A 13,166-nucleotide genomic window follows, 5' to 3' on the forward strand; every position below is an offset into this window, starting at 1 on the left:
TGCTGCAGTTATTCCAGTTGCTTTAGTTTTTGGTATTTGTCTTCAGGAAATGGACGACACAGTGGCGCAGTTGGTAGTGCTGTCGCCTCACAGCAAGAAGGTTGCTGGTTCGAGCCTTGGCTGGGTCAGTTAGCGTTTTTGTGTGGAGTTTGCATGTTCTCCCTGCACTCGCGTGGGTTTCCTCTGGGTGCTAAGGTTTTCCCCACAAATCCAAAGACATAGGTAGGCTAAATTGTCTGTAGTGTATGAGTGTGAATGTGTGTGTATGGATGTTTCCCAGAGATGGGTTGCAGCTGGAAGGGCATCCACTGCGTAAAACATGTGCTGGATAAGTTGGCGGTTCATTCTGCTGTGGCGACCGCGGATTAATAAAGGGACTAAGACGAAAAGAAAATAAATGAATCTTCAGAAAATCACTGAAGGCATAAATCATGTTATCATAACGATATAATATGGCAATAAGATCATACCTATACTGTGAATTTACACAGTTGCCATATTCATCCATGTAAAGACACCAAAAACCATATTAACATTATAGCAGACACTGTAAAAAGCTTAGCCACGAGACTTTTCTGACAGGGTATTCGAGTGTCATCAAGTGACAAAATGTTGTGGAACTGCTGTAGAGGAGTTATGATTAGGCATTATACATAGTGAAATTTTGTGTTTTTTTATTTTTGCCCTTTTTTTAAAGAATGCCGGTAAAACACAAATGAAGTTATGAATATATTAAAACATGTGCTTGTTTGTTGTAAAAATTCATAATAATGACAAAAATACTAATTTGTGGATCTCCTTACATCCGGGTGCAGCTATGCTGTCGTTGTGGCTGGTGTATTCTAGGAAATTTTCCTACCCCTTGGTTTCTAGTGTGGTCTTGAAAAATCTCAGTTGGAAGGGCTATTATCCCCATCCCCTTAGCCATCCACCTTCAAGTTTAAGAGAATTGGGACACCACTACCAAAACGAGGGGTAAGGGTAAGGGAAAAGCCTAAAAAGTTGAATTGGGATTGGGCCTTAATGATAGGATGAATATACGGGAGAATCCCTGCAAAAACAGGAGAGTTGACAAGTATAAAGTGAACAGGAAGTGTTTGTGGAACAACAGTTTTGCGAGGGTACGCAAAAACTAAAAAATATATATTTTCTATCACTACCAATTTTTTTTTTCCACCATCACGTCCCTTTCGGGTCTCCGCATAATGCTGATATTCCGCCTTTTTTCAAAATGTAACTGTGATCTGATTACGCTGCTGTTACAAATTACAGTTACTAATTATCCTAATTACATAATGTTGTTACATGTAATCTGTTATTCCCCAAGCCTGCTAAAACGCACTGAAATTGAATATTGTGCAACAGACTGGGCTTTCTGTTGTGCATCCTTCTTTCTTAACAAACTAACTGTAAGACATGTCTGGTAAGAATATTGATATACAGCTGCCCTCATGTATCACTTTAATAGAAATGCAGCCATACAAAACGAGGAAGCAAATTAAAATCAAATTAAATAAATTAAAGAAAAAATTACTTACAGATATGACCATGTTCTTGCTTGCTTTACTTTGTGCATTATTCATTACTGAATTAAAATAGGTTTTGATAAAATTGTAATAGGGTTTTTAAGTGTGGGGGCGGGACTTACTGCATGGCCAATCAGAGCGTGAGCCATCTCGTGTCCCAGTATAAAGGTCAGCTGATGGATGTCAGTTACAGCATTCAGCATTCCTGTGAAGACGAAGATCTCTCCGTTCTGACAGACACACACACACACACACAAACCAGCTGTGAAATGATCAATTTTCTCCTCTAGTAATCGGTATCAATCATCTGCTGTGAATTACGAACATTCTTTGCTCTCTTTGTATTGAGTTTTAAATATATAAAGATTTGTTCACATACAGCTGAAGACTGCCCTCCAGTGAAATTGTAATTATTTTTCACATATATTGCAGGTTTTGCTTTGGAAATTTTCACTGTATTTCCCAATTACACTTTACATCTTCATTATTTAAGTTTGGTTTGAAAAATAAAATAAAATAAAATAAAATAAAATAAAATAAACTTAAATTAAATTAAATTAAATTAAATTAGGCAACGCAGTGGTACAGTAGGTAGTGCTGTCGCCTCACAGCAAGAAGGTCGCTGGTTCCAGCCTGGGCTGGGTCAGCTGGCGTTTCTGTGTGGAGTTTGCATGTTCTCCCCATGTTCATGTGGGTTTCCTCAGGGTGCTCCGGTTTCCCCCACAGTCCAAATACATGCGGTACAGGTGAATTGGGTAGGCTAAATTGTCCATAGTGTATAAGTGTGTATGAATGTTTCCCAGAGATGGGTTGCAGCCGGAAGGGCATCCGCTGCGTAAAACATATGCTGTATAAGTTGGCGGTTTATTCCGCTGTGGCGGCCTCAGATTAATAAAGGGACTAAGCCAAAAAAGTAAATAAATTTAGGATTAAATTAACTTAACTTAACTTAAATTAAATTAAATTAAAATAAAATAAAATAAAATAAAATAAAATAAAATAAAATAAAATAAAATAAAATAAAATTAAATTAAATTAAATTAAATTAAATTAAATCAGATATACTCTCAGCAGAGTTGCCATAAAAGATGCAACTTCTAAAAAAGAAGATTATTTGATAGGATAATGACTTAGGCAAGGTTTCATTACACTGTAATAAAATTGTGTAATTGACTCACAGGCAAAACAAATGCATTCATGGTCGGGCTGTCGACTACATGGACTGTCCAGGGGACGGCTGAAATCTCAGCAATGTCCTGATTCCTCTGGGCCAGAATCTGCACCACCTGCTCCACCACCTTATGCCTGGGGTCTGACGAAGCGATCAGAGAATCCTTAAACTCCTCCATAAACTGAGAGAAAATGAGAGTGAGAAAGAGAAGCAGGAGTCCACAAACTCTAATTGAGTTAAAGAATTAGTTTACAGGTCCCGTGCTTTGACATCTGCATTTTTTTTTATTTAATGTTTGACATAACCTCAACTTAAAATTGAAGACAGGGTGGGACATCGAAAAGCCAATAGCACTTTATCACAGCTATGCCAGTGAAAGAGATGGAGATCAAGTGCATCAAATGAAAAACCAATGAGAAGTGTCTCAAAGAGGCAAGGCATGTTACATACTAGAGAGCATTTAATTGGTCAAGATTTATTGAGAAACTGAAGTATGAGGTGATGTGAAAAAAAAAAGATTGATTTAGACGGAAATGACTACAAGCTTTGGGTGTTTATATCAGATCTATATTTTCTAAACACAAATTTTGCCACTGTTTTGGAGCACACAAGCTAATAAAGATCCTTAAAACTAACAGACTGAATTAAATGAACATCTATTTTTTTAAATCCACAGGTCCTTTAAATAAAACACCAAGTTAAAAAAAAGATTGTTTTTCTTAATTGCTTATTTTGCACAATTACAACTTTTTCTGAATATCCAAATATCTGAAAAAAAAGCTGTTTTAAAAATGTGCAAACTGACACCGAGTACGGCACACACTTTGCACCAAAAAACACACTTACTTATACATCTTAGTATAAAAGCCTTCACTGTGTGATAAAGCTAGAATTCAGTTAGACTGATGCTAGAACTTATGAAAGCAAATACAATTTTATTTGTAATATCTGACATACTACCACCTTAAGAAATCAGAGCTTCTCCTACACTCTCAGAAAAAAAGGTGAAAATAAAATAAATATGACTGGCAACGCAAAGTGATTTTATAAATAATTTCTTAAAGAAAAAAACATAAACATTAATTTATTATTATTTCATTAAGTTCTATAATACAATATTACAAAACAACTGGTAAAACATATACTATAGGTATTGTAAACTAAACATTTAAGGCATTTTAAATAAATGTTTGTTCAACATTTTTGACACTGTTAAGGTACAAAGTGTCTTGTCACTGTGGCGGTACCTTCGTGGATCAGATTTGTACCTTTAATGAAGGAACAATTTTGTATCTGCAGGCTTTAAAAACCAAAGGTACATTTTGGTTTCCCATGGTACAAATGATGTCCTTAAAGGTAAAATGACTGATAAAACTATTATGATTAAAAATGTTGAAAAAAATCTGCTCTCCGTTAAACAGAAATTGGGGAAAGAAAATAAACAGGAGGGCTAATAATTCTGACTTTAACTATATTAGAAACACAACTCAATTTGTAAAATACACAACAGAGATGACTAAAGTGTGATTGGGGTCTTACCGCATCTGCATTAAATTGCGCCAGTTCTCTGAAGTTCTCCCTGCTGAACACCAGCAGGCGAGTCCTGCCTGTAATTGGAGATTCATCCAGGTGGGTGAAGAATAAGAGAGAGGCCATGAACAGCAGACCCGTCCCAGCTCCCAAAAAGTGCCAGCGCCGACGCCACGACCACTCACGAAAAAGCTGCTTTTTATTGGCGGGCAGAGCAACCCACCACTTCCTGATGCTCCTAGAGGACAAAAAGAGAGACATACCAAATCAGAGTCACAGATTGTACTATTTAACCTCACCTAACTCTCAAAATCCATGATTACACCTAAAATTAAGATACTTTTTTTTTGTAAAAATAAACTAATAATAATAATAATAATAATATTCATTCATTTTCTTGTCGGCTTAGTCCCTTAATTAATCCGGGGTTGCCACAGCGGAATGAACCGCCAACTTATCCAGCAAGTTTTTACGCAGCGGATGCCCTTCCAGCCGCAACCCATCTCTGGGAAACATCCACCACACACACACACACTCTCATACACTACGGACAATTTAGCCAACCTAATTCACCTGTACCACATGTCTTTGGACTGTGGGGGAAACCTGAGCACCCGGAGGAAACCCACGCGAACGCAGGGAGAACATGCAAACTCCACACAGAAACGCCAACTGAGCCGAGGTTCCAACCAGCGACCTGGCCACTATTATGGCCACTGCCTCGCCATTACAATAATAATAATAATAATAATAGACTTATTGTGCATACATTAACAATTCTGCACACAACAAGTCATCTTGCATGCACAAAACATTATTTTTTGAGGACAGAATTGTGGTGCAAGTATAACTCCATACAAAGGAGGCAGTGATAGTGTACGCTTTTACAAAAGATTTCTGTTTAAAATAAACGGTGCCCTTTCAAACTTTCTATTTATCAAAGAATGCTGAAAGCAATACATCACAGTGTTTATAAAAGTACTAACAGCACAGATTATGATAAAATAAGAAATTTTATGATTAAATAGAAATGTTTAAAGCAGCAAATACATTCAAAAAGGGAATTCACTGTTTGTTCAAACTGCTTATATAAAATGAGTTAAAACAACAGGATTCTTGAGGTTCTTTTAGAGACAGTTGTTTTATGTTCAATTTAACTTAATTCCTTCATGTTGTACATATCAAGTGTGTGAAAGTCAGTAATTTTTACAGTGTAAGCATTATGAAGTAATTTATTATTTGACACTGCAAACTTATGGTGAAAATTCAGCTTTGCCATCAGACTTAATTTTAAACGAATATTTAATTTAACTGTTATTTAAAAAATTTACATTTCACAATATCATATTACCTATATATAACGGTATATATACATACATACATGCATACATACATACATACATACATACATACATATAGTTGAAGTCATAATTATTAGCCTCCTTTTAATTTTTCTTTTTTAAATATTTCCCAAATGATGTTTAACAGAGCAAGGCAATTTTCACAGTGTGTCTGATAATATTTTTTATTCTGGAGAAAATCTTATTAGTTTTATTTCAGCTAGAATAAAAGCAGTTTTCAATTTTTTAAACACCATTTTAAGGACAAAATTATTAGCCCCTTTAAGCTAATTGGTTTATCGATAGTCTACAGAACAAACCATCGTTATACAATAACTTGCCTAATCATCCTAACCTGCCTATTTAACCTAATGAACCTAGTGAAGCCTTTAAATGTCACTTTAAGCTGTATAGAAGTGTCTTAAAAATATTCAGTAAACTATTATTTACAGTCATCATGGCAAAGATAAAAGATATAATTTATCAGAAATTAGTTATTAAAACTATTATGTTTAGAAATGTGTTGAAAAAATCTTCTCTCCATTAAACAGAAAATGGGGAGAAAAATAAACAAGGGGGCTAATAATTCTGACTATATATATATATATATATATATATATATATATATATATATATATATATATATATATATATATATATATATATACTGTAAATAAGAATATTTTCTTCTGAAATGTTTAATAATTAACAACTTTAACAATAATTAAGATCGATTTTAAAACATCACTGGAATAAAAGAAACACACACATGAATGAATATTAAATCTTCTAATAATCATAAAATAATGAAAACAAATAGCGAATTGATTAAACAAGTCTTAATTGATATTAATAAATAAGAACAAAAGACACAAAAAACTACAAATTAGATGAATCATTGAATAAACGTGTCAGGACTCCAGGCTGATCAGCTGATTCTATCTGTTTTGCTATTAGCCACATGTTCCTTTGTTTGTGCTTCTGATTGTTTCTCTTCACCTCCACGTTCTCATTCATTTAGTTGATTTGTTTCACCAGTCTTTGTTCATTACTCCTCATTTCTCCCCTATTTATTCTGTTTGTGCTATTCATTGACAGATTGTAGTTTGCTTCTGACACTACAACATTAAACATAGGTGAACTCATTGTTAATAGTTGACCTATTTGTGCTTGACTCCAGGACTCTCTCTCAACATTCCCAGCCTTTCTGTATGTACTGGACACTGGCCTAGTTCTGACTATTACACCTGCCAACTGCTTCTACTGGCCAGTCTATTTCAAGTCATTCTCCCCCAACTTTTTCTTTTGTGGTTTTGTTTCCATTTTTTGGACTGAGTAGTTTATTATTATAATGAGAAGACTTCTTGCTAAAGAGCATTTTGTTTCCCATTTGTTGGACTGAGTTTGTGTGTCCTTTTTCTCCCTGAGATATTTTGTTTTCTATAAAAAAATTATCTGCTTTTGTTTTGTTTTTGTTTTTGTTTTGTTTTTCTGTTTACTGGCCACGTCAACATGAACTAAACTATGTATTATGTTGAGAGAGAAAAAAAAGTTACATGAAAATAAATATTTCCCAAATAATATTTTAGATCTATTTGCGTAAACTGGATTTTTACACCATAACAGGACCTTTCAACATTTTAAAATGACAAGGCTTTCTCGTTTAAGCATATTCTCATATTCTCAATGGTGTTATGTCATACATATGATTGAAAAGCTCCATTTTAAATACTCACCTGCCCAGTATGATGGCCATGATCTTCTGCAAGGGCTTCAGCACCATCCATAGCAGCGGTAAAGCAGGTAAAGCTCTCCGCCTGCCGGAGGTGTGGAAGCCGCGCGTGCGCTGAAAGACCACCGGCGCCCGAAGAGCTGCTGGAGCGCCAGTCCTGAATGAACTTGAACATAAACCGAGCCTGGAAGACCTAAGACTGACACATGAAGCAGAGAAACTGACAGATCCTTTTAGCTTTGGTAAGGAAGAGGAGTCTATCTTTATAAAGTAAGTCCGAGCAGATATAAAAAGTGACGGACGGCAGTGAAAGAGTCTCTGTGCGCAGCATCTGATCGCTGAATGTGTCCGAAACCTGTTTAATGAGGTTAAAGTGGACAACATGTCGAGTTTGACAAGGCGAATACAAGTCTGCTGCATTCTGAATCTACAGTACGCTCAATTTTCAAGTTTTATCTTGTTTGCTAATTATAGTGGCCAGCAAAGTCACAGTTGTAAGCACATATGGCTACATTATGCAATAAAATGACACAATATATATCTAATGTCACTCTTTTGAAGCAAGTGCTGATATGTGAAGTCCACATAAGTGTTATAATCGACTGACGTTACATTTCAATTAGATCGCTAAAACTTCGAGTGTGGCTAACTCCTCTAGAGCGCAATAATTATGCTCATTAATTATTTATAAAGTTTATATCTGTCTGGTTTGAGAAGTTCTTCATTCAATGTACTGTTGTCCTCGAAACTCTCCTCAGGTGCGGCACTTAAAATACTCCGTGTGCGAACAACGACCCCTCACAAGAGTTCCGACTGTCAAGAGTTCCGACTGTCAGTAATCGTGCCAGGGTCTTTGACTGACTGAAAGTCTATGACTGTACTTCAAGTTAGTGTTTATTTTTACACTTTTCGTCAATACTTGGATGCGTTGCTCATTTGACAATTTCGCTTAATTACAGTCTTTTAATTACACTTTTGTTGTAGCATTTCGATTTTTAAAGGGCACCTACTTTACCCGTTTTTCAAGATTTAAGATAAGTCTTTTGTGTCTCCAGAATGTGTCTGTAAAGTTTCAGCTCAAAACACCAATCAGATTATTTATAAGACCTTTCAGAACATTAGAATATCCTGCTCTGAACACAATGTAGCTGTTTTTGTTGCTTGTGCCTTTAATGCTAGTCCTCCCCACCCACTGTTCCCACGCACCTGTCAGAGTGTGCCTTAAGCCTCATTCACACTACAAGCAACCGTTCATTAAAACAAAGAGCAAGTGACTTCTGACGACCTCCATCTACGCAAGCGACAGCAAGCGAAAGCTGAATTCTTCAAAACTTTATGCAAATGAAGAGCGAATTTCTTGAGCGACGTAGCCAATAGGAGCACCAGTAGAGCTCACGTGATCCTCTCTCAGCTTGCTCAGAGACCAGTTGTATTCAAGCTGTATAGACCTAGACCAGGGGTGAGCAAACTCGGCCCTGGAGGGCCAGTGTTTCCAATCAAGCACACCTGCTTACAGATTTCTAGTGATCCTGAAGACACTGATTAGTATGTTCAGGTTTGTTTGATTAGTGTTGGAGCAAAACTTCGCAGGACACCGGTCCTCTATGACCGAGTTTGCCCACCCCTGACTGAGACGGTGACAGACATGAAGCAGATCTCACGTAACGTTTGTGAGAAATACTACAGTGAGAACTTTCCCAATGATTATTTGATGTATTTATTGTGAGTTAATGAGCCGATGTGTCACACACAATGTCGTTCCAAAATTCATGCACACACACCTTGCTGTTTATGCACACACATGTAACAGGATACACGTTAATATCTACCACTGTATGGGTATCCTGATTTAGCGTCCACAAACCTGGATTAAAGCTGTGGTGATAAAGATGGTAAAGTTGCTGTAATCATTACAAACATGCACCGTTTTAAAAATGTTTTTAATATGTAAAACTCATTCTTGATCACATTTGATGATGATTGATGATCACAGAGAGCTTAACTGATCTTTTAATGCCAGTTGCTTCGCACATGCCCTGTTTTGTTGATATGATTATGTTACTACAGAGACATGCTAATATGCCGCTGTCAATCAATACAGTGGGCGGGGAAACCGCACTCCCACATCACATTGCGGTGGACCTCAGAACGGTAATGATTTGGATCCTATTTTAATTTTAAAAAGAGACTTATTGTCTTTATATCACTCCAATATGACTGTGGACACACTATACCTACACACTGTTCTGTCCAAACAGCTTACTAAAGATGATTTTCATCAGATGCCTTTTAAGTTGATCACACTTATTAGAGTGGGATTCATCTACTTATTAAAGAGAGAGCACATATTTTCATTAATAACTTCTTGAAGCATATTTATACACATATGTATTACTTTTTATTCATTTATTTGAAACTTTGACCTAAAATCTCAGGAGGGCTTCAAATAATGGGGTTTAGTTACAAAAATTGAACCCCTAATAACATGTTTGAACATTAATATGTTTTTTTTAAACCTCAATTACAGTACATAACGCTGCCAACGCTTTCTAGATGTAAAACAAGTAGGGTAAAACAAGTAAATTCAATGTGAATAATTATTTGATGTAATAACATAACCCATTAAAAAAGCACCTCATTTGACTGAGCATATTTAAAACAGTAATATAATCCAATTACAAGTATATTTGGTAGTTATCTATATTAAATAAAAAAAGTTCCAATACCCACCATTAGTTACTATCCAAAAAAGCTATAAGTGTTTATCTGCGAATGCTGAAAGGTGACTAAAATGAACCATGAAAACCTTTCACCAGTCATAAAAGTCAATTCTTTACTCCAATATTCAATCCATAAAAACGTCCTTGCACAATTGTGATCGAACTGCAATACAAAATGGGTCTACAAAACTGAGTGTTGAACTTATATTTAAATTTTAAAACCTTTAAAATGCACCTTTGTGGTTAAAATCAACTTTTATGAAAACTAAATAATATTTAACCTATAAAAATTGTTTCATACAGTTTGTGCGATGCGATACATACTTCTCTACAGGTTTCTTTTTGATACGTTCTTCTGGTCAAATTGTTAGCTTTGCTGTTATCATTTACACAGTTTCTGCACTGGTAGACTGCATAACAGTCTCGTCATGCTCTTCTTCAACGCAGCTCTGCTCAAGTTTGTCAGGTCCTGTGGTATTTGGTTCATCGTGGCCGTCAGACGTCTCCTCTGTAGCGCTGCTGCTGATGGGCTCAGAGGAGAGGAAGGACAGTAACTGAGGCTGTGTTGCAGTTTCATACAGATGAGTAGAGGAAGAGCCGGTCTCTGAGAGAAAATGTGTGTTGAACAAGCTTTCTAGCTGTACCAGAAAAGTCTCGATGTCCACTTCTGAGAGTCTCTCTAAAACCGTCCGGATTGATAAGAGCATCTGTGAACAGAGACAAAAAAATAAATAAGAAATTGGCAATTTAATTCCACAAAATTAGCATTATTTGTGCTAAACGTTAGTGTGAAATCAAAAAGTACAATGTTTATTAGCTGAGCAATTACAGTTTTTTTCCAATTGTTTACACACAATTACTTGTACTTCAGACACAATGACTACAACATGTAACTGATGCACCAACCCCCTGAACCAATTCTGCTGAACTACAAGCACAATTCCTGCTTTACACTCAAATTGCAGGTTTAAGACACACTTTTTTTCAAAACACTACACACAATTCTCTGCATTTTGCACAATTTTCATGCAGAAAATCTATTGTTTTCACAAGGAACACACTGCCATTCACAATTGTAAAGTCAGTTGGCCTACTTTGCATACTAACTCATCACATGAGTAAACACCTGTCACACAAAAATGCAATTTAGAAATCAGAGTGCATCTGGTTCATAACTAGTTTACTGCCCACCCATGTTTTTTAGTTGTTTATCTCCCACCCATATTCTCCATTCCTCAAACCTATTGAGGATTTTTTTTCTTGATCGATCCAGCACCCAAACTCTCACTCTACTTCACCTTCTCCCCGGAGCACCAGAGCACCTACCCCAAGAAAAGCACCGTATTTACCTTGTTTCACGTTACTCACTTTGTAAATAAATCAACCTCTGGGGACCTGTTTGTAACACAACGCTACTGTGTGTGTGTTTTCCCTCTGCCTTGCTACATGTCAAAAATATAAACACTGTTATAAATATGTTGTTCGCTGTTGGTTCATGTTAGTTAGTACATTAACATTAACTAATGGAAAGTGTTACTCAATAATAATATTACTACCATCATAAATTGAACAGCATCCTAAAATGTGACTGTGATGTGGACTGAGACACACAAAAAGGAATCATATTGACTAACTTCAAAATATAAATTTTTAGTTAATATTTTATGCTAATAAAATACCTGACGATTCCCAATGCTAGAGAAAATGCCTTTTAATTTGCAGAAAAAAGTAACAAATAAATATGTAAACTATTTTAGCATTCATTGAATTATTCACTGTAAACCATTAGTATAAGTATTCAGTTTTTGTAGGATTTCGCTCATGGTCTCATGCTATCATCTTTAGAACATCTTTGAAACTTTTACATATCACTCTTTCTTCATATTCAAGCAATTTAATTAGCCGGTTTGTCAAAAATGAATTAGAAACTTTACCTTCTCCAGGCAAGTCAGTGAAGAATCTCTTCGAAAAAGCCTGTCCATTGGTACACTCCTGAAAGAATGAAAAATAATGAACATACGTCAGTGGTAAGCAAGCTGTGGACAAATGGTGGACATTTTATATTATCATGTATAATATCATGTATTGAAAAAATCTCATCCTATAATGTGGCTGGTAAGATTTTTAAAAATGGTTTTAAAACACAACACACATTCTAACCAAGGCTACATTTGTTCTATTAATAATACTGTAAAATTATGTGAAATGAGACAAAAATGATAAATAATGTTTTTTGTATTTCTGTATATATTATTAAATGTAATTGATCAATGATGTTGAATATTTATTACAGAAGTTAAGTTAGGTTGGCATCAGCCTGTGTTAATATGAGAAACGACAGATGGAAACGTCAAATTTCATATAAAAATATCATAATTTTTTTATGCTCGCTTGAGGTGGTTTTGGACTGGTTGCTAGGTTACCAATACTACAGTCAGCCACTCACTTAATGAAACTGCACTTATTTTTTGGAACTTGGAAACAATTCATTTCAACTCTGGTTAAAAATCACTGGTTTACATTACATTTTAGACAGAACAATACTATTGTTGTAGCTTCAGAAGATTTTATTTTCAAGATTTCAGAATCAATATTTGGTGATTTTTCAATCACGGCAAAAATGTATTTTCTGAAAAAATAGTAAATTTTAAAAACAATTATATATATATATATATATATATATATATATATATATATATATATATATATATATATATATATATATATATATATATATATATATTAGGGATGCAACAATACAGTTAGCTCACGGTTCAATACATACCTCGGTTTTTTAACACGGTTTTCGGTTCTCATGACTTGACACGTGTTTTTTTTTATTCTATAGGCAATAGGAACAGTAAGTTATTAAGGAGAGAAAAATAAAAACGATTTATTGAAATACTCATTTTGTTTTACTTAAAAACCAAGAAAAGTACACTAGTTCCTATTGTATTGTATCAAAAAATTAACACTGAAATCTCACAGCCGCTGGAGGCCCAAGTGCAAACTGGGAAACACATAAAACCCTACACTTTGAAAATAAACATACATGTGAAGTTAATAAAGAGAAATTGGCCATTTCAAATAAACATATTTGTACTTAAGTAAACATAAATAAACCATCTTAATTATCTCAGTGCTGAA

General features: G+C 35.1%; 2 protein-coding genes across 3 annotated transcripts in view; both read right to left on the bottom strand.

Moving 5' to 3' along the window:
- Nucleotides 1-8,090, bottom strand: part of oma1 (OMA1 zinc metallopeptidase) — a 34,980-nt gene extending 26,890 nt beyond the window's left edge. Inside the window, 4 exon segments of the mRNA NM_001423841.1 lie at nt 1,649-1,756; nt 2,705-2,878; nt 4,237-4,465; nt 7,304-8,090. Coding sequence (NP_001410770.1) covers nt 1,649-1,756; nt 2,705-2,878; nt 4,237-4,465; nt 7,304-7,719 — 927 coding nt within the window. The 5' untranslated portion in view covers nt 7,720-8,090.
- Nucleotides 8,091-9,221: 1,131 nt separating this feature from the next.
- mysm1 (Myb-like, SWIRM and MPN domains 1) overlaps nt 9,222-13,166 on the bottom strand; it is a 30,207-nt gene continuing 26,262 nt past the window's right edge. The window contains 2 exon segments of one of the 2 annotated variants that reach the window (NM_001164029.1): nt 9,222-10,726; nt 11,954-12,011. In NM_001164029.1, the coding sequence (NP_001157501.1) occupies nt 10,406-10,726; nt 11,954-12,011 (379 nt within the window). In that variant the 3' untranslated portion in view covers nt 9,222-10,405. 2 annotated transcript variants of the gene reach the window in all.

Source organism: Danio rerio, chromosome 20, assembly GCF_049306965.1.
Source record: "Danio rerio strain Tuebingen ecotype United States chromosome 20, GRCz12tu, whole genome shotgun sequence".
Classification (NCBI taxonomy): Eukaryota; Metazoa; Chordata; class Actinopteri; order Cypriniformes; family Danionidae; genus Danio; species Danio rerio.